This window comes from Zootermopsis nevadensis, unplaced genomic scaffold, assembly GCF_977971745.1.
Source record: "Zootermopsis nevadensis isolate Lab colony 2312 unplaced genomic scaffold, Znev_1.0 Znev_ptg000007l, whole genome shotgun sequence".
Classification (NCBI taxonomy): Eukaryota; Metazoa; Arthropoda; class Insecta; order Blattodea; family Termopsidae; genus Zootermopsis; species Zootermopsis nevadensis.
Genome location: NW_028259139.1, coordinates 11,594,030 through 11,621,608, shown reverse-complemented (window position 1 = coordinate 11,621,608; position 27,579 = coordinate 11,594,030). Strand labels below are relative to the sequence as shown.

The window sequence follows — 27,579 nt, the reverse complement described above, 5'->3', positions numbered from 1 at the left end:
TATTTAGGAAGACAAGAAACTGAGAAAACTCCAAAATATGGACAAGGCACAAAAATTAATAACTGTGACTTAATTAATTAATTTCATTGTTGACAGAAATGTTGGTTACCTGACAAGGTAGTTCAGCGTGTACAAAAAAAATCTCGTATAATTTTAAAGACAAACCAAACAAAAGAACAAAATAATTCAAATGTTCCAACCTTGAATAAAATTGCAGACTTTGAGTGCACGTAAGTGGCCCATGTGACGGAAATTAAGTAAGACATTAACAATGTACCTACAAATTAAGATCGTGTAATTTATTTTTTTTATAAAAATCACTTAGATTTGACACATTTTGATCAACTGCCTTTGTGGTTTAATGTGTGTTGTAAAAAGATAAAACCTCTTATAAATATTGCAATGACAAACAGATCATAATGTAGGGTCCAAACATAAGCAGATTCTATAATTACCAAAACGACTAGGATTGCAATTGCAGGGTTTTATTACGAATATCCAGCTGTTACGAAGGCGTTGCAAATGAGTTACCTAACATCCGAAAACAAAATCAATAGTAATTATACTGCCGTTGTAAGACGCAATTCCAGTGACGTTTTGTAAATTAAAATAATATTTTATGGCAATGAAAGACAGGAACTAATTAGAACAAATTTCAAGAGACACGCTCAATAAAAATGCATCTTCTTCTTGGCAAAACTTCAGTGCACATATCTTAGAACTCAAAAGCTACATTACATTATATTGGGATTAACTGAAAATAATTTGAACAGAGTTCCAGCAACGCCAATAGGATTACTATAGCATAAAAACTTAATCGAGGGAAAAATTATGACGTCATAATGCAGTTAAACCCAAAACAAAACAAAAAAACATCCGATGGAAGAAAACTGTACGTGTTTACATCAATGATAGGAAGGTAAATATTACGCAGACTGATAGCTCTAGATTACAAGGAAATGGCGTATTTATTCCTAAAACGATCCCAAACCTCTAAGAACAAATTATTTAACAAACTGAAAAGAAAATGTTAATCTGACCTGCCATATTCAGTGGCAACAAAGCACAAAAGCAGATGTTCGATCGACATGCAATATATATTTTTCTACAACACAGTTGGACATATTTAAGATATGTTGCTTTCTTTAAAGTGAAAATTCTGTATCGTTATAAAATGCTGTGAACGTAACGACATGAAAAATGTATTTAAAATTTATATTTCATTTTTTATAATCGTGTAAAGAGACTGCTGAACTCCTTTAAATTTGGTAAAACTTAATAGTATCTTCATTACTCTTGATTTTATTCTGTTACTTAATGTATATATATATATACAATTGTTACTTCAAAGCAAAGCAATTCTGCTGTGATGTTCAGTGACAACAAAGCGCGAGAGATCATTTCTTCATCCAGCTGAAGTCCGCTTTAAAATGTCTAATTCGATAATAAAAAAGTAAAAGGCCTCGTGGTATGTCTGTATCACGTCAATTAAAAAAATAAATACAATTCGTAAAAAAAGGTCTAAGATATTAATAGAATTTGCGTTAATAACACGACGGAAGATTATTGCACTCCAACAAATTCGAGCACTAAAAACATCAACTTCTACAAATGTTTTTATAACTGAATGAATACGAGTTAATACAGTGCGTATAAAAGATAAATAAATGATAAATTGTATGGTGGGAGAAGCACAGAAGTAAGTAATTCAGACATATCACAAATAAGCCTGTATTTCGTTTAAATCTGTACTAGTAATCTAGCTACGAGACTTCAAAACATACTGAGTATTGATCATCATTAAAACACTTCAAAAAAACTTTAATCTGGAAGTGTCCTCATTCGTTGTTACAAATTAGCTCGTTTTAATTCGTAAATCGTTTTATGTTGTCAACTGTTTTCATGCGTTACGAAGTATTTCAACGTAAATTCGTAAAATTCGCGTTGTCACGCTGAAAAGTAACTTTCAGACCACACTACCAGAAGTAACTCAAAGTAAAGTAATTCGTACGCCACGTAACTTGTTCCTTCCAATGACACTGCAACGTAACTAAGCGATGTACTTAAAGGATAAAAAAAATTATACCAACATTTCGTTATATAAAGCTAACTGATGTCGTACCTAAAACTTGCTCACGCGTGTTGTAACGTTAAATGAAAAGAATTATTCCAAAATTATTAGTGGTTCAATTATTGTCGACTCTCTAAATCTTGAATAATTCAACAATAACTTTAGTCAAATAAAAAAGTTTGTAATGTTTGTAGTATTTAGTTTTACTCACGTGTGTTGCTCCTACTGTCGAGTCGTGATTGGTCGTATGGAGACTTACCTTGACGACCAAACTCTGCCACATCCACTGGAGTACACACAACATAGATTCTTTTCCATAAAACAAATGTTTTAGGATTACAAAGCTTTCTTCGGGAAAAGTTTAAATTATGGGCTGGAAATGGTAGTAGCGTGGAAGAGATATGGGAAAGCTATAAGGATATAGTCTTCGAGGGTATCGATCGTTTTGTACCTCAAAGAATCCTGAGTAAAAATCCGGATCCGGAATATTATACCAAGGAAGTGAAACGTCTGAAGGTAAAGGTGAGGAGGGTTTATAATAAGAGAAATTCTGGAGGGCAGTACCAAGCGGAGCTGAAACGGTTATCCAAGGAGTTGCTGATAGTAAAAAAGAAGGCTCAGGAGACATTCTTAACTTCGGTCTTGCAAAGAGAGGGGAGAAGCTGGACAGAGTTTTACAAATATGTTAAAAGACGTAAGGGTAATAGAGAAACTATTCCGGCAATCAAGGGCGTTAAAGGAAACCTCATCACAGATCAAACAGAAAAGGCCAACTCCCTTAACGCTTATTATGCGTCGGTATTCAGTTGCGAACGGATAATTTCGCTAAATAACCAGCTAATCCAATCAACAGATTCAGATAAAACGTTTACCATTAGTATCAATATCATAAGGAAACGGATAGCAGCAATCGGGAAAAATAAATCCGTCGGACCAGATGGCATCCCCGGGGAAATTTTAAAGTTAGGTGGGGAAGCAATGATTCCATACCTTGCGCGTCTGCTGGAGGTAACGATGAACAACAATTCTATCCCAGGGGACTGGAAGAAAGCTATAGTGGTCCCTATTTATAAAGGGGGAGATCGATCGGTAGTTGGGAACTATAGACCGGTCAGTTTAACCTCGGTGGTTTGCAAGCAAATGGAGCACGTTATAGCAGGGTATCTAAGGCAAGTCTGGGAAAGGAGTGAGTGGTTATATGAGGGTCAACATGGGTTTAGACCAGGGTACTCATGCGAAAGTCAAGTAGTCACGGTTTGTCAAGATGTTGCTGATTCATTGGACGAGGGAATCAGGACTGATGCGGTTATAATAGATTTCTCAAAGGCATTCGATTTAGTCCCACACGATAGGCTGATTACAAAAATTGCTGCAACCGGTGTGGACTTGAGGGTAGTGTTATGGGTAAAGGAATTTCTCTTAGGACGTTCGCAAAGAGTAAGAGTGGAAGGACAGCTATCTCATGAAGTCAGGGTAACGTCAGGAGTGCCGCAAGGGAGCGTATTAGGTCCCTTGCTATTCCTAGCTTATGTTAATGATATTTGGAAAAACATTGATTCAAATATACGGCTTTTCGCTGATGATTGTATAGTATACAGGAAAATAATGGATAGTAGTGACATTGATAAGTTACAGACAGATATGAATAGATTATGGGAATGGGCGGTAGAAAATGAAATGAAGATAAATCCAGGTAAAAGTAAAGCAGTCAGCTTCAATAGAGCTAGGGTGAAGGATAAGCTGAGTTACTTTTTTGGGGATCAATTAATTCCAGAGGCAAATAGCTTTAAGTACTTAGGAATACTTATTCGCAGTGATCTGAGCTGGGCAGATCATGTGAATTATACACTAATTAAAGCATGGAAGGCTCTCCATTTCGTAATGCGTATACTAAAAAAGGGAAATAACAATACGAAACGTTTAGCTTATACGTCGCTAGTGAGACCGATACTTGAATATGGAGCTGTGTGTTGGGACCCTTACAGGGAAGGACAGGTAAGAGCACTAAATCGGGTGCAGAAGAGAGCGGCTAAATTTGCTAATTTCACGAACGAATCTGGTTGGGAAACATTGGCACAGCGTAGATTGATAGCCCGAATGTGCGCCCTTTTCAAAGCATACACGGGGGGCCGGGCTTGGAAAATGATAGAGGATAGATTATTAAAGCCATGCTACCTGGGCAGGGACGATCATACTCGGAAAATTAGGACTAGGAAACAAAGAACGGATGTAGGCAAATATTCCTTTGTAAATAGGACCATAAGAAGCTGGAACCAATTACCTCCAGGCGTGCTAGAGTCTTTCCCCTGTAAATTAGGCACCTTTAGAAAGAGGGTCAGAAAAGTAGTTACAAGCTAAGGGTTATTAAGTTGGGAATAAATGGTGATAAGTGAAGTGAAGTGTCTTAGTCTCCAAGTGATGAAGGGCTGTAGTTCTTTGGGATAAAATTTTCATGTACTGAGAGCGGACTTTATATTCCACTCTTAAGTATTGTGATTAATTAGTGGATGTGTGTTTTTTTATTGTGTGTCAGATGTTTTATTTTGAGTGTGGTATGTTGTATTGTTGTGTCTCATTGTATTGTTGTGTGAGTGCATCAGTTCATGACGTTTGTAATACATTACAGTTATTGTCTTATGTCTAGGTGGTATTAAGTTCTTTTTTTTAAGTTAAGTACTTGAGGTTGGATGGTTTTGTAATTTATGAGTTGGTTGATTTTGAGTGGGATGTGTTGTTTTTGTTGTGTCCTTTTTTATTGTTTTGTTCTGTCTCTGTGTTGATGTATCTCATTGTATGTTGTGTCTTATGGTTTTTGTTGTGTCCTTTGTTTATTGTTTTGTTGTGTCTCATTGTGTTGATATATCCCATTGTTTGTGTGTCATATTGTTTTTGTTGTGTCCTTTTGTTTATTGTTTTGTTCTGTCTCTGTGTTGATGTATCTCATTGTTTATTGTGTCTTATTGTTTTTGTTGTGTCCTTTGTTTATTGTTTTGTTGTGTCTCATTGTGTTGATGTATCCCATTGTTTGGGTGTCATATTGTTTTTGTTGTGTCCTTTTGTTTATTGTTTTGTTCTGTCTTTGTGTTGATGTATCTCATTGTTTATTGTGTCTTATTGTTTTTGTTGTGTCCTTTTGTTTATTGTTTTGTTCTGTCTCATTGTGTTGATGTATCTCATTGTTCTGTTCTGTCTCATTGTTTTGTATGTTATTGTAGGACACTGCCACCGGGTATAAACCCATTTGCAGTCAATAATAAATAAATAAATAATAAACATTCACTAGGTTTGTGTAGAAATCCTTCGCTTTCAAAGTCAAACGGATCAACATAAACAATCCTATGCTAGGAATGGGTTTCGAGATGCTTCAAAAATATATAATCATAAGACTGAACGTATTTTAAACTGAGAACTGAAATAATTTGTGTTATATAATAACAACAGGACTACAGGCATTTAAAAATATGCCTTCAACTATCGTTTGCCTGAAAATTTTACAATTCTGGATCACTTTTGTAATTGGTCTTAGAACGCGTAAGGGCATAAGAAGTAGAAATAATTTATTAAATAAAATAACTGTAACATGTTAATAAATTGACACAATTTAATTTTCTGTATATAAAATAAAATGTCTGCTTTGTATTTAAATTTTTTGGTTTGTTTGTTCTTTATCTTTTTTAAAAATTGCTTTCGTGTGGAATGGTTATCTGAGCATCTAAACTAAATCTATGGTTAGTAAGGGAAATGAACCTCTCTGGTTAAAAAATATTAACAACCTCATAATTCATCAGGTTTAAAGATTTCAATATCTCCAAAATAAAATTTGTGACTATGGAAATAATGATTTGGAATTTTATTATAATTAATTAAATAGTTCTCTTCAATAAGACAATATTATTTCTGAATGGCAGCTATAAACATTTTATTTTGTGGTATGGTGGTTCATATAGGTGTACCTAACGCGACAGAGTACGAGCTTGGGTTTACATTTTGTGTAAAAATATTATAAATAAAAAACACACGCAACAAGTCTCTTTACCTGTTACGCTTTGATAACAAAAAATACTAATAAAATTCTAAGTTGAAATATTTAAGTTGTTTTTGATAATGTTAATTACAAAAGCGAAACGTCTAGTCTGCAACGAACCAAGGAATCCAGGGCGGAGAGAATACGGTCATACATGAATGTCTTCATTTAATCCACTTGCGTGGGAACCTAATAATTGTTATAAGATATATGGCTTAATCTTAAAAAGTAATTTGGTTTCTATTAATTCAACATATTTCATGTGACACGTTTTATCAGAATGTAAAATTACGGAAATGAACTGCCTTGAAATGTACTTACGTATGACAAACAGGCCAACTAGTGTACACCTAGCATTACTCATCCAACGGTCTAGAAGTTTCGTGCCGCACCATTTTCACCCACAGTTGTAACTTATACGACCTCCGAAACTGTGTATCGAATTACAACAAATCAATTACACGTGTATTAACACACTATACACTAACACAATATCTAACACTCAGCTCGATGTGGCTGCAATTTCTATCACTAATAGAAAACACTGGAAGAAGACGCACATAACAACAACCACCAGGGAGACATCTTGAACCGTCCGATGTGACGTATGCAATGCATGGTAACTTGAAAACGTTGAGAGAAGGTCATCGAATCAATCACTGAAATAAAATTTCCCACCCTCACCAGAGACAACTCGCCAGACATGTTGGCTCTCTCAGCGTGTTTCATAAGTTGCATATATTCGGTCATTACAGTAATATACGGTAATAACACTTTGGACATATAACTTGTTTTTTTTAGTGTGTTTCATTATTTTCAAATTATAATTAAGTTTTACGCATGTTTTGTAGTGGGAGGTGACTTTCCATTACAGCACACGTGACTAATCATCATAGCATACGTGTAGGCTCACCTACGAATTTTTAGCCTGTTCCATAATTTGCATTTCTTCGTCATGAGTGAAGGCTACACAATCTGACAAGAACTATGGACCTATATTGCAGCGGGATCCATGACTCGCCATCACAGTGCACATGTATCTCCCACTATTTAGCGCGTTTCATAATTTTCATATTCTCAAGTCATTAGGCACATGCCCTACTTTATGTTTATCAACTGTCTTCATCATGTTTCGTGATTAATATCATATCTCTCGATGACATAGGGTGGTCATCCCATACGATATTTCGGAGAGGGCGTAATAAAACACCATCGTAAAAAATATAGCCTAGAATGTTATGCGATTGGCAATGACAGATACAATGAGCTCAGTTTTGGAATGGTGTAATCAGCAGAAATAGGGAATAATAATTGGGAATTATAAAGTCGTTAGTCTCTACAGGACAGGCCCTTTGCTTAAATAAATAGGGCGTGATGTGCCTGATTAATGCTGTTTGAGGAGATGATGGCTGTTTGTTACAAGAATCATACGAAACTCATAAATACAAATTTCAGAGTTACTGAATGTTAAAGCAGATGGTACATATAATTACCATTTTGTTTTAAAGGTCTAAAAAATAGCTTCGCAACATGGAATAATTGATTTTTCCAAACTACACTCCCTCACCCCTAGATGACCAACTGACGCCATGAGATTATCCAAGAACACTGAAATTTTGTTACTGGAGTTGGCAGCGTGTACCTTCCGGCTATGAAGAGAGAAGCATGAAAACAGGTTAACAGGATGCACGTGTTCCTGTTCCCATGGGCGTCTGTGCCCTTTTTGCGCAATTCTTACAAACCCTGAGTAAAAGAAGGTGGAGTCGCTGTGGATCAAATGACTCCTACAATCGTTTCGTTGCCCTTTTGACGGGAACTGGGGAGCTACAGATGGAAGGACAGAGAGGGCGGTTTGGGAGGAAGAAACTCCTTTCATTGGATGACGCTTGAACGTACTACCCCACCCCTGTGCACTGTTCAAGAACGTAGATCAGATTTCGGTAGGTAATTTGCTGTCCTATCATGAGAAGTCTTCCCCAAGAACCGGGCCTGCGTTCTGAATAGCAAGTCACAGAGTAAAGTCTGAAGCTAACAAAATATTATTTTCTTTCATCATTTGTGCTACCGAACGTGGCTGTTGATTTTTTATTTATTATTCCTGCTTCGTATTCGGGAGGTCGCAGGTTCAGATCTTCGGAAGATTTGGTTTCTGATTTATTTAAAGAAGCTGGCGGTTTTGTGAACATACTGAAGAAAATTTAAGACCTATAAAAAATAATAAAAATATTGGGTTGTCGTAAGATAATATCTTAAGAAAGACCTTGCTCTACACTACTACTTAAAAACAAATGAATCATAATTATTTATGATTATAATTTATTATTTTTACAATGAAAATTTCGATGTTTTAAAATCTGTGGCCTTTTACTTGTACTTCCACGACGGCAACATGGGAATATTCCAAACGACCGCGAGTCAGAAAACAAGTCAACAGTCCTGCCACCCTAACAGCGCATAAATGTAGGCATTGGAGTTCAGTAGAGCAATCTAATGCGAGTATAAATGGTAGTCCAGGTGGCTCTGTTCAGTAAGCACAAAAAGATGGGTCCACTCACAAAGAAATAAGAACGCTATGCGCAATTCCTCTATACAGAAAGGCAATTAGTCGTAAACGCAGTGTGATGATGGGAAAGAGGCAAATTTTATCAAGGTACGCTGATTTCCTTTTGTATTCCTCACCGTCCCTTTTTGACGTGTCTTCTAACCTTCATCCGCCCGCATTATCCTTGCAGGCTGATATACAAACTGTTCAATAGTCTCGTCTGAACAAAGAAGACGAATGAAGAGTGCGCCCGTATTAAATTCCGTTTGTCTTCCCATAATTTCAAGGTCCGATAATACAGAGAGTTTAATTGTATAAAAACAACACAGTTATAATGTATTTCTACGTCATGAAATCGATATTTATCTATGTATTTTTTTGGTTTATTTAACGACGCTTTCAAGTTCTCAGATAATATCGAAAGATTGTATTCGACCTATCTATTTTATATTCGCAATATCGTAGTCAAATTTTTTTACACTTGATCGTACGAGTGCACGGTTTGTGCGATGCGGAAAAATTTCAATAAATTTCTGACGGTGGCAAATTTGGAAGTAAGAAATTCAAAATAGGCTTTGGTGAAACATATGGTGGGGGTCTGGCGGTAGTATTTCTATTGTAATCTTAATTAACTGAGTAGATAAATAAAAAAATAAATTAATCAATAAAGAAAGAATAAAGAACGGTCAGAAAATAAAAGAGAAATAAATAATAAAATAATTAACAAAAATGGACCTGAAAAAGAATCCGTCGTTAAAATATTTATTGACTGACTGATTAGTCAATGAACAATAAGAGCCATCTTTAGACCTTCATACGTACAGTGTGTCCGTAAAATAATGGTGGAGTAACAAACAGTCATAGGTTTGGAGCAAAGCACGAATAAGACATGAAACAAACGTCAAAATAAAGAGAAATTCCCCAATTTTTCGATACGTAAATAGGTTCTTGTTAGTCGCCATGATTATGGTGCAGAGGAAGGTTAAATATGTTTTGTGGCTTGCTAAGTTTGAGTCAGTTACACTTGTTAGGCGTGAATACCGTCGTGTGTTTAATGAAGAACCACCACACGAAAATAACATTTTCCGTTGGGACAGACAACTCAGAGAAACGGACAGCCTACTGACGCAGTCACGTCCAGGACGACCATCAGTGTCTGACGATACCATTGAAACTGTGAGAGCAAGTTATCTGCGTAGCCCGAAGAAATCAGTGCTGAAGTGTTCTGTAGAGTTAGGCGTTCACAACATTTTAACGAAACGACTACGCTTTACTGGTTATAAAATTCAGGTGTTACGTAAAATTTATCCACAGGACAAAATTAAACCATTCGAATTTGCTACAGACATTCTTGATAGGTTAGATCATGATGGGGAGTTTTTAGACAAGTTTATGTTCAGTGATGAGGCTACGTTTCATGTTTCGAGACGAGTCCATCGGCATAATGTTTTAATATGGGGTAATGAACCTCCATATGTCATTATGGAACATCAACGTGATAGTCCAAAAGTTAATGTGTGGTGCGTAATTGGACGAGAGAGAGTTATTGACCCCTTCTTTTTTGCTGAACAAACTGTGACGGGAAAGAACTTCCTGGATATGTTATGCCCCAAATACCGGAGAATTTCATTAGATGGAGCTCCTCCAAATTTTGCCACATTCGTGCGGGATTACCTAAACTAAACATTTCCTCAGCGATGGGTCGGACGAGGAGTGTGAATTTCATGTGTCTATCGTGCTTTTCATAACCACGGTGGTCTAGCGGTTAGAACGCTGGCCTTGTAATCCTGGGGTCTCAGGTTCGATTCCCGGCGGTGCCCGAATTTATAACTTGTGTCGGGCAAGGCCGTGGTCTAGGCAACACGGATTTTTTCTCCGGGGGCTTCCCAGGTTTCTCCGTGACATCTCAACAATTACTCCATTCACACACAGAAGAAGGCAATGGCAAACCACTTCTGCATCATCTGCCAAGAACGTATATGAACAGGTCCCAGTCCGAGAAGAGAGAAGGATGGAAGGATCCTGTTCATATGGACCTGTCGTCAGACAGAACACTAAATAAATAAAAATAAATATCGTGCTTTGTTCCAAAACTATGACTTGTTTGTTACCCCACCATTATTTTACGGACACACTGTACTTCATTTTTATCAGAAGTGGGGAGTTTCGTCGAAATTAATCGGCAATTGTAGCCTGCCTATGTACGCTGCCTTTTCAAATATTGTAAATCTCAATAAAAAAAAGTCTGTAAACCCACCTGAGGTGTACAACGGCTTTAGGACATCCACTAGAGAAACTGGTCATAATATAACTGAGACTCACTCCAAAGCCAGACAATTACAGCATACGGTTTGACAGTAAACACAGTGGCATTTTAATTATTATCTTAGATTTGAAAATACGACGGTAAATAACACCTGATTGTGTAGAAAATGTTGTAAAGAAAACATGTGTGGTGAACAAGTTAGAAGAAAATTTTCATTTTGACTGTCAGAGTTACAGAAATGTGACGAGAGACAACATCTGTTACGTTCAAAGCTGTCATCTGTCAATAGCGCAGCACAAGTCACTGACTTTCGCTTACAGAATCTTGATACTTCGATCTAATTCTTACAGATTCAGTACTGTCGGTTTTGAATCAGACAATTTTAACAGTGAAAACGAACCTTACTTAAAAACAATCGAGAAATGATCTCAGTGACAGATGAGTAAAACAGTCACTAAAAGAAATGTGATGATATGATACTTGAAAAGGAGGATGGAAGATTCAAAACGAATGGATAGACCCCTCTCTGCGGAGAAGAATACAGCCCGTCTGCCACAACAGGCATCCTCAGGGGAGAAACAAGTGGTTTGATTCCCAGCAAAAGAGGGGTGGCTTAGGGTCACAGATCCGTCGTCATTGACTGCACCAGAGGGTAGAAGACACGGGACTTCAGCGTTAGGGCGGTCCCTTTGGGGTATAAAACAACCAATGGCAGAACTCTAAATCATGGCATAGGTTCGTTCTATAGGAATTAGGAGGGGATGTACCCCTGACTAAAGGTGGCTGCCGTTAGCAAAGCCTGAAAGTCTGCCGAAAGCTACCAAAAGTCCGTAACTGAGAGTTTTGTGTGTGAGGAGACCAGGAAACTGTGGCTCGTCCGAGTGTAACTTGTACAAGATGCAGCAACAACACCATATCGATCCTCGGTTATCAAAAGTCGCTTCTGGAACATCGAGTAAGTTTTGAAACATCTGGTGACGAACAAAGTTGTGAGTAACCTCTGCACAGCAAAAATCTGTAGTGGTATAATCTTGGGTTGATGACTGTAATCGCACTTGCATTTAAAGTATACTTTGATACAAATGTTTCAAAATAATAAATCTTTCATAATAATTATCGATCAATAATCTCTTAAATTTGGAACTTTCTAACGTTCTTTTATATTATTTATAAAACATTTCTGATGACCACCCCTTACAAGTAACTAGTAAACAACAATAATAAAACATAAGGTCTATTATAAAAATAAAATTATATTGTAATACTATTCCCCACTAGACTTGTCCTATACGCAAGTTTAAATTATGGCTTAGCCTTCAATTAATTTGAATGAAAATTGTCCTAAAAGTTGGTCGTTAAATTATATGTGCATTTCTTCATTATTCGTGAACACATGTCAAAGAAAACATGTAGGTACCTATTAAATTATTATCAATAATAATATTTTAATATCATCATGTCAGATGACCGTTGCATTCAATTATAAATAATTTATTCTAAAAAAATCTTCTTTGCGAATTATTTTATAAAACTAATTTAATCGGGAAAGAAATCATACTTTCGCGTTATTTGAAAGGATATGGCACTGAATCAGTAACCCCTCCACTGTGCTGAGTATAACCAGTAAATTATCTTGTAAACTAACCTAATCATAATAAAATGTTTGCTGATTAAAACAATTTTAACAGAAAATTATTATCGACTAATGATACCTATACAAAGCAAATGACGCTCAGACAACATTAAAAACAGGACTTTCCCGTGTTTTATATAAAAGTAATAGCTTTCAGAGCCGCCATCTTGCCGGCTTTATAAAGATCGCTGTACAAACCGAAAGTGCACTAGCCATCAGTTCGATATGTTTTTAATAGAACAACGCTTTTAATTTTCCTCTCAGAAATACTTAAATTAGACACACATGAAGGAACAAACAGCTTCACGAATAACAATATGATTTAAGACAGGGATAAAATATAAAAGACTACTCCCAGACCAAATTAAACTACTTGAAACTTCTTTTTCATTGTTCAAATAATCAGAATACGGCACTGGCCGTAGTGTCAGCTACTGTCTGAGATCTGTCGCGTCTTAGACAAAACATCACCTATGTATAAAATTTAAAAGAAATATTAATTTGAGGACCATAAAATTAAAATGAGTTGCTGATTCGCGTAGTTTATATAGCTTCATACCAAAGTTGATTCGCCCGTCATCAATAATAGTTTATAACATTAACCCATTCAATGTTACTATTTCCAAAGAGCTTCCGAGCTGTTATTATTAGGGTTTCGTATGCGGGAGATCCCTGCTTCAAATATATGTAAGACTACGTGACTGAGTTATCTTTATAAGGTTCCTCTGCAGTCAAATGACGGGACATTACCTCAATCAGGAGGCGACTTTATTCCATATCCTCGCCAATTCATTATCAATTGACCATTCGACGCATTTTAGTCTGAACCACTGACAACGTCGTTAAATAAACAATAAATAAGTAAATATTACTAACAACTATATGACCCGTGTCGCTGCGCTTATATTTTGTGACTGAAGTATTATAAAATAATGATTTGTAGTTTTTCCATAATGGAATCTGCCAATTCCACTTAAAAATCAAATGTTAAAATAACAATTCTGGAATAATTAACTTATTTGTAACAAGATTAATTTATAACTTGTATTCATCTGGCATATCCATAACTTATTTCACTGACGAGCATTTTAAGTTATAAAGTTCGCGTAGGTCACTCAAAGTAGCAAATGCAGTCAAATATTTTTAACTTCTGCTTCATTAAACGTGAGAAATAAAATGTTTCAATTAAAGTTTAAAACATTAATAAGACTTTTACGTCATATGTACCATTTTATGTACAGTGAACCATCTTTAAGGAAAATTAATAAATTATATTTAAACTTTGTGTAATGTAGGGGGTATATCGCTGCTGACTTTAACAGAAGTTCAGACCCTTTAAAACAAATTCCATTCATATTTGTTGAGTGATTAAGGACAGCCGAATTACACAGCACAACATCCCACAAGACGGACATCTTAATATTCGTCATCGTGTGTTTTGAGACAAAAACACGTCTTTTATAAAAATATTTTAATTCCTTGATTTGGACGTCGAAGCAATGAGCTATTTTCGATTCTTTCTTTGTTCGCCCACAACGTGTCAACTACTTAAGATCATTCAGCACAAAATGTTCTTTTTATCACGAGAGTTTTCTATTCTGCGTACGTTCTACTGTCTCAGAATCAATCGAAAATCGCTTCTACTTTCGACGTTGATGTTCCGAATTCATAAGAATTTCTGTTAAATATGACTAGCGTATTATATTGTGAGAGCAGGGCCTTTTTGTGTGGATAATGCATGTCTGTTCATCTTTACACCTTTGTTTATTTTTATAATGTATCATACGTTGCGGATTTTCTCACGTTAATTTTTAGGATGTTACAATAAAGAATTTCGACGCCATATGCAGCACGCGGTGCACTATGGTAATGCGTGAGAATGCGGTGATGGGAAGATCTATGCCAATCTGTTGAGTATCATCTGCTTCTATTGTTTAGCTGACACCATCTGTTCTCTGACCGTATATCATGTGTGATGAGTGATTATGTTTTTGTTTTGTTTTTTAGAAAAGTATTGATAAATGTTTTAAACTGTCAATTTCGTAATTCATAATATCTGAAATACGATTTAAGTGAAAATATAAAGAAAAGACTTGCACGATGTTTTAATGTTTTGTTTCGGTATAAAATGTAATGTAATTAAACGTCAGTTTCCAAATGGGAAAATATTCATAGACTATGTATAATGATGCTCCCGTTTAAAGGAAGATTTGAAGATTGAATGTCCCAATACATTGCCACTTACGACGTATAATTCAACACTTTTTATCTTACAAAATAATATTATCTTACAAAATAATATTATAAAGAAAAATAGATGATGAGGGACCTATTTTTGTTAACAAAATATACCTACTGTATGAGATTTCTGATTCTCACGTTAATAAGTATGAGGACGACTGTCTTTTTAAATGTATAGTTTGGTAGAAACTGAGCGACGTTTCATCTAGGCGTCGGCCAATTTCTACCAGTTCGTGCATTTTATAAACCTATATCAACTGATGAGATTATATATATATATATATAACGCGGACAACCCTGTCTCAGACGCGAGCAGAGTTAACGGCTTCTGTAATGTGAGTGGTCTAAAACTGCGCACATTTTAGATAAAATAATAGTGAACATTTCAAGCACATTAGTTACTATATGTACCACCCACTTTAACTTCCAACAAATCTGTAGTGAAGTGGCACATTGAACTCCAGCCGCGAAAACCTAAGGTAAGTTACTGTCAAATGTGTAAACTTTTAAATTCAAAATGGTTGGCCACTCTTAGACGAACATAACGGTACGGCGTTTTAAAAACACTGATACAGACAGTAAATGTGTCCCTTTTGTCCTCAGGACCCTTCTGACTTAAAAATCTGCCTTCCGAGCCCGAATTTAGAAGCAACAGTCTTAAGCTGTAACCAGAATGTTGGATCTTCATACAATACACAAGAGAGAAAGGCAAAGAAAGTTAAAAACAAGATTTCTTGTGGCATACCTGGTAGAGAATCTTGCTGTTGAAAATGTTTCTAAGAAGCTGTTTATCGAACATTCGAGTACTCTAACAGGACAGATGATGTAATGTTATAAATGATTACAGCATACGTCGTTAGCGGGTTTGCATAACTAGGAAAAATTATTGCGGTAGAGTTAATTTCATTTTAGTTCAGTCCCGGAGCTCTTGGTTTTCGCGTTCTTCATGAAGCCACATCATTCTTTGGCAGCCGTCATACACTGAGGAATGCAGTATGCATTCGCAAGATATAATCCCTCCGGTGTCACCACTTTTCAGTAAAATTTTGAACATTTAAACGTTGATTGTTGTGTCAAGTAGTTGTGTAAGTGCAAGTTTTCACTACATAAAACTCTTTTAACTTCGTACAAGACGTAACTCTAAACAGATCATAAATTGTGTACGTCGGCGTGGCTTAGCAGTACAATTTCCATGGAGAAAAAGGTGTATCCGTGTAGTTGAAATTAATGAAACAGACCATTTCGAATACACGCTTAAATAACAGAATAATACATGAGTTGAAATGGATATAGAGTGGATTCAGTTGGCTTAGGACTGGGTACAGAATCAGAATTTTGTAAAGAAGGTTTCATGAATGTCGGGGAATTTCTTGACAGCTGAGTAAATTTTATTTTTCTCTAGGAGGACTGTGCTCCATGGAGTCACATATGGAAGAAAAACAATGAATTATAATTTTAGCCGAAATTTGTTTCCTATGTCGGCGGCCATTATGTAAAGCATATACGTCACGAACAAGTTACTATACATTATATTCGGGCACATTAAAATCGATATATGAACGTTTTAAAAATATCTTCTAGAAACTTTAATATAATGCTTGTTATGAATGTTATTTACAAACTATTCGACATCTATCCTCCTTCGTCCGAGGTTTCCTTCCAGTGCCATTTTCTATATACGTTGAACAGCCATCATAATCTTGACTTTAACACTGTTGTTATTAAGCCCAGATCTTGATACATACATCTTAGCTCTTGGTACTTCTATACTCCACACATTTCTTTCATTTGCTGGCCCAAATGGTTCCCATGTACCGGTTACCAACAGTAATTAGTTAACACGAAATTATTTTCTGATCCCGGACACCGTTTGGTAGCCATTTATAAAGACGTATATATATGACGCATATAAGTTGTCTCACCTTAAACACTTAACACAACCTCTATAAGGCTCTTCGTGTTTAGACATTATCTCAAGACTATCGCAATAAAGCACGCATGTTACAACCCACGTATGATTCATATACCTCCTTGAGCCACCTCCTAAGAGGTTAGCATAATAAAAAGGCCAACTGCTGAGAACTCATGCACTATGTATCATAAAGATATATTAAAACGACATGCACATGAAAAGGACTAGACAGCTTACAAATTATCTTTCATGTATTAAATAGACAAAGAGTGAAAATGTTCTTTGCAATGTTTCATAGCTCATTGGTCATGTTCACGTTACAGAAGTCAAATTTGGACTTCATCAAAATCATATTCCCCTAGTAACTTAGAGTGCGCAGCTAAGAAGTACTAAATATAATCTGAAGGCGTTGGGATGCAAATGTAGCAGAAATGAACACTAAGAGATGCCTTCACTATTTATTTGTACAAAGGAATTTTGCCGTAACCCGACACAATTCATGCTGAAGGTCTGAAAGCGGTACTGCTAAGGTCCCTTTAGTGCGAGTGGTAAGAATCATAACAGAACAGCACGAAAACACAGAAAGACGTGGACAACTGTCTGAGCTCCAAGCAAGCCACCATATTCGGCAGATAATGCAATTACCGCATCGAACCGGGATCCACGTGCAGAAACGGAAATGTTTCCATAGAAGTGGAGACACCGGAAGCACGTCCCGTGACAAGAGTGCACACCGGGTGGCAGAATCAGGCAGTTACGTAACCAACCAGGCGTGAAGTGTTGAGGGGCCAAAGCTGAGTAACTGCCCATACAATTAGGCCTATCAGTTACTGTTATTTGTGGGGTTTTAAAATATGACGAGAGCTGTGGATGAACTACCTGTCGTGGTTTATAGTTATTAAATTCGGTGCTCTAAGCTTATTATATCAGATGATCGCTGCAACCATTTGACAAAAAATCTGTCCCTACCAAAAATAAATCTCCATCATCATATTTCTTTACTGACTGATTCCTTCTGTTAAGAAAGCATTTCGTGTTCTCCAGATTAATCGTGTAAAACCCAGTAAATTCTACATGTACTGCCTGATCTAATTTAGCAATTAATAAATATGAATTTTGTATAAATGGGTTTAGTTACGTACAGCGAGTATTTCCTTTAAAACCAGTTGATGTTTTCTTTGAGGTATGGATTGAATTCTAAAATACTATTTAGACGAGCTTCGGCTTAAATTGGTTAAGTTAGTGTCAGCTGATTCATTGATTCTGGGTTCAAACCCAGCACTGAGGGAGTTTAGACCACTGGGGTAAAGTGACCTCGTACCATTATTGTACCTACTGCGATTCTTAAGTACCTTGTTCGTGGGCAAGGGAGAATGAAGGCGACCTTTCCATTTCGCACTGAAAAGTTTACCGCTGCCAGTCTGAGGAAGTCGATGTCTGGATTACTTTACAGCTTCTGTCCGCAGTAGCTGGCGTTATGTTGTGTTGTCTACCCGTCAACAGTCTCGGGTGTAGAAAGCCAATAATTAAACTTCGTATTTTGACCGTAAACCGTGTCGGCGGCTCAAAAGATTTCTAGGTCAACAAAAGGTTTTCACACAGGGGAAAGATGTCCTCTGAGCTATACTATAACTAGGCACCTAAGAAACTAACCGGCTCGTTAAGCACTTAATTTGTTAACCAGCTATGATTCTGTCTTCTGGGTTCTACCGCTACAAACCAGCCATCTTAGAACTCACCACTATGAGAGCCTCAAATTCTAATTAATTAATCAGCTGATTATTTTTTTCATTTCACTGGTAATCATAAGAAACATCTGGATTAGTAAACAGTAAATCTGTATTTTGTATTTATGAGTTTGTTATATGATTGTCGGAATAAATAGCTAATATTTCCTTAAACAGCATTAACCAGTTGATCTTTGTAATGGTGAAGTGTGGTGTTTTCTTCGCGGTACGGACTGAATTCTTAAATATTATTTAGACGGTCTCCGATTTCAAAGGGCTAATCGACGCTTCCATGTTCTCAGCTATCTTATTCAAAGCACGTAAACCTATACATCGATAACATAACACTAAATTATCAAATTTTCAAAATTATCGTTTCAACATTTATTAATGAAAAATCAAAATTCTGCAGTCTCTGTTACCTCTCAGTACTTACCACCCTAACGTATTCATTATGATTCTATCGTTTTCAGGACGAGCGGGCATTGCCTGGAAAACTTCTAACAATGCGACAGTAAGATGATCTCCCCCCCCCAAATAAATTGTCTCTCACTTCTTCCCCATAATTTCTTCTTTTCTCCTAATATTCTGCCCAACTGTCTCTGTTTTCAGGCTTAAGAGGGTTAACTGTCGCATTGGTAGAAGTTCAGAACGGAAACAATCCAAAAGCCAGCTTTTTAATATGATACAAAAGTAACATACCAATAAAACTGTAGAGATACGGTGGAATTTAAGTATTGATCATACCGAAAAATGTTTTAGATAAAAAGTGCGCATAATAACAAGAACAATATAGGCATATTTTATGTCGTAAATAAATATTTAATAGAGAGATGAACAGGTTTCGAAAAATTCATACAGTACTCACCGTTCCTTCGCCAGCAGCAAGTTGGCGGGACATTATGTTCTCACGGTGACTATCATCTGTTACGACGTGTTGTCTGGTAGGAATTGACCGACGTTTCAAAGGCGCTAACATTCTCCATCATTAGCGCTATAACCGATTTTTTCAGAACATATTGCTTTCAAACTTCATTGCAACATAGTAGCCTGTGGGGGTAAAAGAATTATGAAGATCACTACAGAGTTTGCATGCAACCTGCAAACCAGCTTTAATGAATTACCGGATGATAATAAAATTAATTTATGTAAAATAAGGATTATAGTGGATCGTCATGATTAGAAATTACATTTACGGAGCGGGATTTATTGTAAACGCAAGTGGTTCTGGAAGTGATGATGACCCTCCAAATACATGTTTTTTAGTAACCCTTGTTTATTCCTGCATATGGCACGTATCTAAATTCCGACAGATGTGTGGTGCTGTATGGGGAATCGCGTGGGAATCTACTTGTGCATCACGAAAGGAGCTGAATCTAAAGGCGTCATCTGGCAACATCCATATGTTGTGTCACCATGAGAATGTTGGGCATTGTGTGGTACATGGGACCCCCAGTGTCAGCGGGCACACCTTGTATCTCATTGTTTCCAGACCGACGTCAGTAGAATAACGTCCACCCTAGGCGATTTTAAAATTTATGTAACTATTATTTATCCCGATTGGAGAATACAGGGTATTATCCTAACACATGTTTTCGCTATCCGCGGTTTTACTTAATTATTACCAAAAGCATCAATATCCTGTCCGCGGCAAGAATTCAAAGTCTGAATATTTCTGTCTTCTGGGTTGTTGCGCTGTGTAGACTGGTAGTTGTTTACCAACGTTTCAGAGGTCATACTGCCTCCGTCATCACGGTTCAACAACCCAGAAGACAGAAATCTTCATACTCACCGCTGTAAAAACCTCAAATCATGCAATTCAAAGTCTATTTAATACCTCCAATTAATCTTCTCCGGGCTTTTCAGGAAATATGATCCGGACAATAAGTTAAGCATCAAATAAAACTCTTTCGTCAGTTTAATATCAAAATGGCGATTGGTTATATTTACCGATTTACAAGTTTTCGTTATACGCGACGACACGTAGGATCGTGAAGCCTATTTTATGGCCTGCTGCATTTGAATGTAAAATCGGCATTCTTAACGCGTCTTATTTTCACAAAACGCATAAAACAAATACACAGTGAGATGATGTATGTCTTTTCGTCTGTTAGCATGTTTAATAGATCAATTTAATTTAATATAAAAAGTTTATATTTTAATTGTCATAATCAGTATTAATATAATTCCATCACTGAAATCAGAAATCAGACAGGTGATGGATCATAAATATAACAAATTACAGCCTCATCTTTTGCGGTAACATTTGGTGATCCTTCCTGTATCACCGTGCATGTGACACTTCATCACATAGGAAGCAGATAATATCCAGCAACCTGTCACTTCCGGGGGCTTGATACTCCCCAATAACCTCCCCACCTTCTGCGCAGGAAAAGCACATTCAGATATACCAGCCCTTTAATGCAGCCCTCAGACGAGGGCACAAAACACCGGAAGAGGAAAACTGAATGCAAGAAATATAATAATAGTAGTAGTAGTTTAAAAATCTACTGAATAAAGTCTCTTTAAATGGCTCGTAGACTCAATACACAATTTTCGACAGATTGGTTCGTAACAGTTTAAAACAATCTTCTGTTTCACTCGAAACTTTTAATTCGAAATTTATATTATAAAAATCGCCCCATTTATTTCTTAATTGCAAAGTTAATCCCTACATCATATACACAATTGCATGTTAAAAGAAAAATTGTGAAAAAAAATAATATAGAAAGATGATCTTAAGGCAAGTACAAGAATTAAGTTGCTTTTGTCTGTAAAGACGAGAATACTGTTACGAATGCATAATTCGTAATTACATTCTAAATACTTGGCTCATATAAATTTATTTCCTCCAATGATGCGTTTCAGTCCGTTCAAAAAAATATCCCGGGTGTCCGACAAGACTGCAGTAAGTTCAAAATAACATCACAAACTTACAAATATTTCTTTTCTGATCCAGGTCGCATCCTGTACGACATCCCATGCAAAGTATGCCAAGACCATTCGTCCGGCAAACATTACGGCATATTTGCGTGCGACGGGTATGTACCAGCCGCTCACAGTTCTTCTTTTGTTTCACTTTAGTTTTTAAACTCGTGCGTCAAGAGGCATTGTTTCGATTTGCAGCTGTGCCGGGTTCTTCAAGAGATCCATCAGAAGGCAGAGGCAGTACGTGTGTAAAGCCAAGGCGGAGGGTAGCTGTGTGGTTGATAAGACCCATCGCAACCAATGCAGAGCCTGCCGACTGCGCAAATGCGTCCAGACAGGCATGAACAAGGATGGTAAGCGACGCCTGCTTGCCACTGTGTACATAGGCTTCGAGGATTTATAAATTAATACACAATTTATTACGTGTTCTTTGTACGACGTACAGCACAGCGAGAAAATATTATGGTCTGTCATGTCTGTACAGCCGATTCAACTCAAAAAACATGAGACGGATTTGGATGAAATTTGATTAGAAGTCTGTGCTATTCTGTAATAACAGAATGACGGATGAGGAAAGTCATGAGGTAGATACTGAGGTGCTGTTATCTATTGGTATTCGATAGAGAGCATCATTTTAATATATTTTAAATGTTAATTGTAATATTTTAATATTTTAACATTTAATAATAATATTTTATTGTGATTTGACTGATAAAATTGAGCAACTATTGGTAAAATTTGAAACTATAGAGCGAGATAAATGAAAGTTGCAAATAACGCACGAGGAAATTGTGTGTATTCCCGTAAGAATACAATTTTTGAACTTGTTACGATGAGCCGAGATAGATCAGTAAGTGCAGTGACTAGGCTACGGGATGGACGAACTGAGTTCGATTCCCAGTAAACCAGGGATTTGCTGTTGTTTCCAAAGTGGTTCTGGGGCTCACCCAGCCTATCAAATGTGTAACCTAGGTCTTAGTCTCTTGGTTCTAAGAGCAATCCATTTATTCACTTCATCCTGTTCCGAGGTTAAGAACATGTAGAAAACTTCCCTAAACGTCTTCACGGTGCTTAACTGAACACAGGTACAACTTTACAGTTTTGTTTAGTTTGCTCATAATTTCACTACTTCATATTTCCATATTGAAAGTTGTGACATAACCTCAAAATTTCGTTTAATCGTTATGTTTGTAATTCTTAACACATAAATATCTTCCCTAATCAATGTGTGCTCGGTGTTACTCTGCAAAAACTCAAAATACCATAAACTGAGCAGGTCCTAAACTGGTTTTGAACACAGAGCAGCGAATAGAAAAGCACTTGATAATTGTTCAACCTTTCAAGACCAGATTAATGTTTAAAACGAGAAGAGTCCACTACTTACAAAGAATTCCTCTTTCTGCTTCAGCTGTTCAACACGAACGAGGACCACGGAATTCGACGCTACGACGTCAGATGGCCCTTTACTTCAAAGAACCGAATTCACCGCCTCACGGTGACCTGTCGGGGGTGTTGGGGGTTGCGTCTGTGTCCAGGCTGCTACAGTCTCCGCCGCCCCAGCCGCCGCCTTCACACTCCGCAGTCTTGGACCTGGCTCTGCCCAAGGCACCGCACCCAGAACTGCCTCATCCTCTGTATCACGCGAACCCCTTCTTCTGCAGCCCCGTTGCGGTTGCTGTGCCTAAGGTTAGCATTTAACAATGATATATCAGGTGCATAGGGTACTGGAAACGCTGTGTAATGAAAACCATGAGCGCAGTAGTCTGGACGAATCTGTGTGTTAGGCGTCCGTTAGCGGATGATCAGAAGGGCTAGAGGGACAACACATACGGAAGCATACGCTGTCTATACTAGAAATTATTTCCCAGCGGAAGTACTTTGTGGTTTGGTGTCTCAGTTCCTATGTCGGTAATGTTTTTGGTTTACATTGTACATGCGTTTGTTTTGATTCTTCTCTCAAGCTAGTGAAGTGGGCGAAACGCACGGCTTAGTCCCAGCTACTGTAAGGTTCACTTGCATGACACAAAACACGGACAGTACATTTTGAGACACTGTATCCTGTTACTACGGATTTTATTCCGTAACAAAGAAATAACATCTGTCCTTAACAAAGAGTGTTCCTCGTAACTATTTACACTTATCACAACACTTTTGTATTGTTTCATTCAATGACACGTTTAAGCTTAGTCAACCATCTTCAGTACTACTTCTACTCTTAAGATGAAGGTGATACTACAGAGAAACATGGACAGATATCCATAATCCAAATGGGATTCGAACCAGCAAACACAATATTTGATTGACATAAGAATTATCAAGAATTTTAATACTCTTCCAGAATCTTCGTGTACCTAATAGTCGACTAATACATATTTGTGAAATAATATTGTACAAAGGGTGTTGCACGGATTCCTTTAGTTTGGTTGTTTCGACTTTCAGTTCCCCCTGGGTCCGATTCTAACATCGCCCTTCCCGTCACATACCACGGAGACCCTGTGCGAGTCTGCAGCCCGACTTCTGTTCATGAACGTGAAATGGACAAAGAATGTCCCAGCATTTACTGCTCTCGACTTCCAGGACCAGGTGAGCCTCCGCGCATCCAGAAATCGCCGGCAACAAAGTTCATATTTCCAGATTTTTTTTTCTTCAAAAATGTTCGCCATTGTTTCGTTAGTTAGCACAACTGGCAAAATTCCTAAGGTGTTACTGGGGGTAAATTAGACAAATATTTGCATTTCCTATCAATATTTACTGTCCTAGAGCTTATAGCAGACCTGATAATTCGATACGTCACGTTGGATATAATATAAAAGTTTACGTCCTTAAGCCCAACACCTAGACTCGAACCCAGGGCAGTTTTCGGATTTGTGACCTTTGTTCCTGTAATCTCCTCTTTGAAGCAAATAACTTTGGTCCAGGTGCCATCTTTCTATCGTGCTCAGTTTCTGAGCTACAGAAACTGCCTTCACCGGAAACCGAACTAAGGACCCATTTTTCCAGAGTTTTGACCTCCTACGTTCTCTTCCTTGTCTCAAAGAATAAACATGCCAAAGTTTTGTGCAAATCGGTATATCCGTCGCCGAGCTATAAGCGAACAAACATACTGACACATAAAACATATAATTTCAACGTCATGTGTAAGATTTAACTGTTTCTGGGTGCAGTTGCTGATGTTGGAACAGAGTTGGAGAGAACTTTTCGTACTCGGGGCCGCTCAGTATCTGCTGCCTTTGGACATAGGCCAACTTATGAGCCTTCGTGGAGCCCTCGTTGACAGGGATTCAGCAAAGGAGGCGTCACTCCTGCATGAGATCAAGGTGTTCCATAGCACAGTTACCAAGTTTAAGGACCACAACGTGGATCCCTACGAGTACGCTTGTCTGAGGGCCATTGTGCTGTTCAGGGCTACCGGTGAGTTACAACTGCAAGTTATTTTACTGTTTCATTTATTGCGGTTAGGAAATTTTGATGTCACTGGCTGTTTTGCAGTTTTTGGGCGTATGTATCAATGATTTCACTGTCTCGGTGATTTTTACTATAAATTTCGTCTGTGATTTCACTGTCCAGTTTTTTTTTCATCAGGAAATTTAAAAGTGATTTCATTTTTCTGTTCAACTCTTCTACACTATGGAATTTTGCGGTTGTTTTGAAATAATTTTCTGTTCGATTAAACCAAATTATAAGCATTATGTAAGTCAATAAATTAGTATAATAAATCCATGTCGATTAAAATTAAAAATGACTTTCTTGTATAGCAATTTAAGAATAACAAAATTTTATCTGTGAATAAACACAATGCAATAAATTCGTTCTTTGGGCTTCTACAAGCATAACATGAAATAAATCATGTCCAAAACTTTAAAAAGAAAAGACGTAACCGCGGTGAGAGTTTACAAGCTGCAGAACTATACGGTATGCTTTGGAAACCATTAATTTTCACGTAATTTCCTGTTAACAGATGTTGACAGCGGAAGCAGTTCTGCTAGCAGCAACAAAAATAGTACAACGGGCATTGATCGCAGGACCTTGGCTAACCCAGCAACAGTGGCGACACTTCAGGACCATACACAATATACCCTGAAGAAATACAACGACACCGTTCATCCCAGAGACCCCGTACGCTTTGGCAAACTTCTTTTGTTACTACCAACTCTTAGAACAGTGTCGGCAGCCACAATAGAAGAACTCTTCTTTCGAAGAACAATAGGCGATATTCCCATCGAAAGAATAATATGTGATATGTATAAGACGACCGACATTTGAGTGCCACAGACCAAAAATGGGGATAAATTTGTGGGATTCTTAAACTGTATTTATCTGCATGGGGGTGGGGACAGTTCATGCATAGAAACATCCACTGGAATATTCTCATTCTCGAAACGACATTTTTCATCGCCATGTTGGAAACTGCAGGGTGAACAGAAGACTTTAAACACATCATCGAATCTCGGTGAAATAAACTTAATTTCGTATTAAAAACACAAACTCATCTTCATAATTTAAACAAAAAATCATCTTTGTATTCAAAGACGCAAATGTCTGGTGCAACATTTGACATTAATTTCGATTATCTTAAAATAATTTGTAATCTACAACAAATGGGGTTAACCCTAGTGCTCTCTCAATGATGTGGGATATTGTTTGAAAAATCTATTGTTACTCGGCTTGTCAAATAATAGACCACTTTCTTTATTTAACACGAAGGTTCATCACCGTGTTCACAAAATCCCGCCACCGGACTTTATCCTGAGCAACCCTATGACAATACCAAATAATATGTGGATGTTTTATATTTTTATATTGCTATACATTGAATATTAAATAATATTATTAGCTTTAAAGCACAACTGTGATTATAGCACGAATAGTAATGTATGACATGCTGTGAAGAAATCATTTTGGGTACAATTCTTTCATAAGTGAGTGAAATAATTTTTGTTAAATTATATTAAATCTAAAAAGAACTTAATTGAATAATGACAAGTACTGCTCTCTGCAGTATGATCGATAATTATATGTAGCCTTAATTATTACTAAAATAATGTAATTACATGGAGAAGGCCATTTTTGAGAACCTAATAGGAAATTGGTAAAATTTAGTGCCCTTTATTTAACCTGTAGATGCATTATTGTTTTTTGTGTGAATTGTGTACATATATCTTGAATTAAAAATAATGCATTTAAACCTAGAAATGTTCAGAAGAAAAGTGGCTCCAACACTCATAAATAATGCCTTAATCTCATGTACTTATGTTAATCAAAAGTAAGTTTTGTAAAACACGAAATTTCTTGGTGTCTGCAGAAACTTTCAACTTTGTTTGTTACGCACAGCACATCTTCTCTTATTGTCGTCTGACATACATAAAACATACAGGCCTTGAATCTTTTAATGTTCTAAAGTTTTATTACAATTGTATATTAGTATTATTAAGATATTTGGACATTAGTTATTGTTGGTGACTTAAATCACTTAACAACGTCTGATAATGATAAGTTTCAAACAGTTTAATTCAGCCTTTTATTAAGATTGTGTCACACCTGAAAATGGAACAATTTGACTAAAACACGTAGAGGTAAAGTAAAAAGATTGTTAAAATAAATTGTGTGCAGATAAAATAACGCATATTGTAATTATATCATACTGCACATTAAAAACCTCTAACTAAGATTTATACATGAATTTGATGAGACATTTCACGAGAACAAAATAACAATTTATTTTTAATACAGGTGGTTGATAAATTTAAAAGATTGTTTTCAGTCATTGAATCCTAACTGAATTTAGAGTGCGTTCACTGATAAAGTTTAACGCATCTGTCATTTCTCGGACCCCGACTATAACTACATGAGTCACCGCCAAGCAATACAAGGTTTACCCGATAAAAGTCAAGTATTGGTCCATAAAGACAATAAATATAATTTACCTATGTTATAACAGTTCCTGCCAGAGCCAGGAAGTGACAGTTGCGTTCAGCTTTATCAGTGAACGCACTGTACATTGAAGGCAAAATATTTGCAGTATGCCAAAATGTGCCTTATTATACTTTTGAAAGAGAGCAGAAAGCTATGTCTGTACTATAAATATATATGAGTATATTATTTAAAAAGTATAAATGATTCAATCATTATCCGTGCTGTCAAACCGCTTTGCAAGTTTCCATCTCATGTTCCTTCTCCTATACTGCAAACAGCATTCCATCACATCTAAGACACTTTGCTGATAAGTTTATGGAGC

At 36.8% G+C, this 27,579-nt stretch overlaps 3 protein-coding genes across 3 annotated transcripts in view; 1 reads left to right on the top strand and 2 right to left on the bottom strand.

The window, feature by feature from the left end:
• LOC110831112 (uncharacterized) overlaps window positions 1–6,543 on the bottom strand; it is a 134,759-nt gene extending 128,216 nt beyond the window's left edge. The window contains exon 1 of the mRNA XM_087344282.1: window positions 6,417–6,543. The gene's annotated coding sequence lies outside the window, so the exon portion shown is untranslated. The remainder of the gene's footprint in view (window positions 1–6,416) is intronic.
• LOC110831110 (uncharacterized) overlaps window positions 1–6,544 on the bottom strand; it is a 119,764-nt gene extending 113,220 nt beyond the window's left edge. Inside the window, exon 1 of the mRNA XM_087344283.1 lies at window positions 6,417–6,544. The gene's annotated coding sequence lies outside the window, so the exon portion shown is untranslated. The remainder of the gene's footprint in view (window positions 1–6,416) is intronic.
• Window positions 6,545–11,749: 5,205 nt separating this feature from the next.
• tll (nuclear receptor subfamily 2 group E member tailless) lies at window positions 11,750–27,406 on the top strand. Its single transcript, XM_022066743.2, has 7 exons — window positions 11,750–11,858; window positions 21,376–21,457; window positions 21,543–21,697; window positions 22,753–23,030; window positions 23,784–23,927; window positions 24,509–24,755; window positions 25,303–27,406. Exons 1-7 carry the CDS (start codon window positions 11,801–11,803, stop codon window positions 25,605–25,607), a joined length of 1,269 nt encoding a protein of 422 aa, XP_021922435.2. The 5' UTR covers window positions 11,750–11,800; the 3' UTR covers window positions 25,608–27,406.
• Window positions 27,407–27,579: the final 173 nt, after the last annotated feature.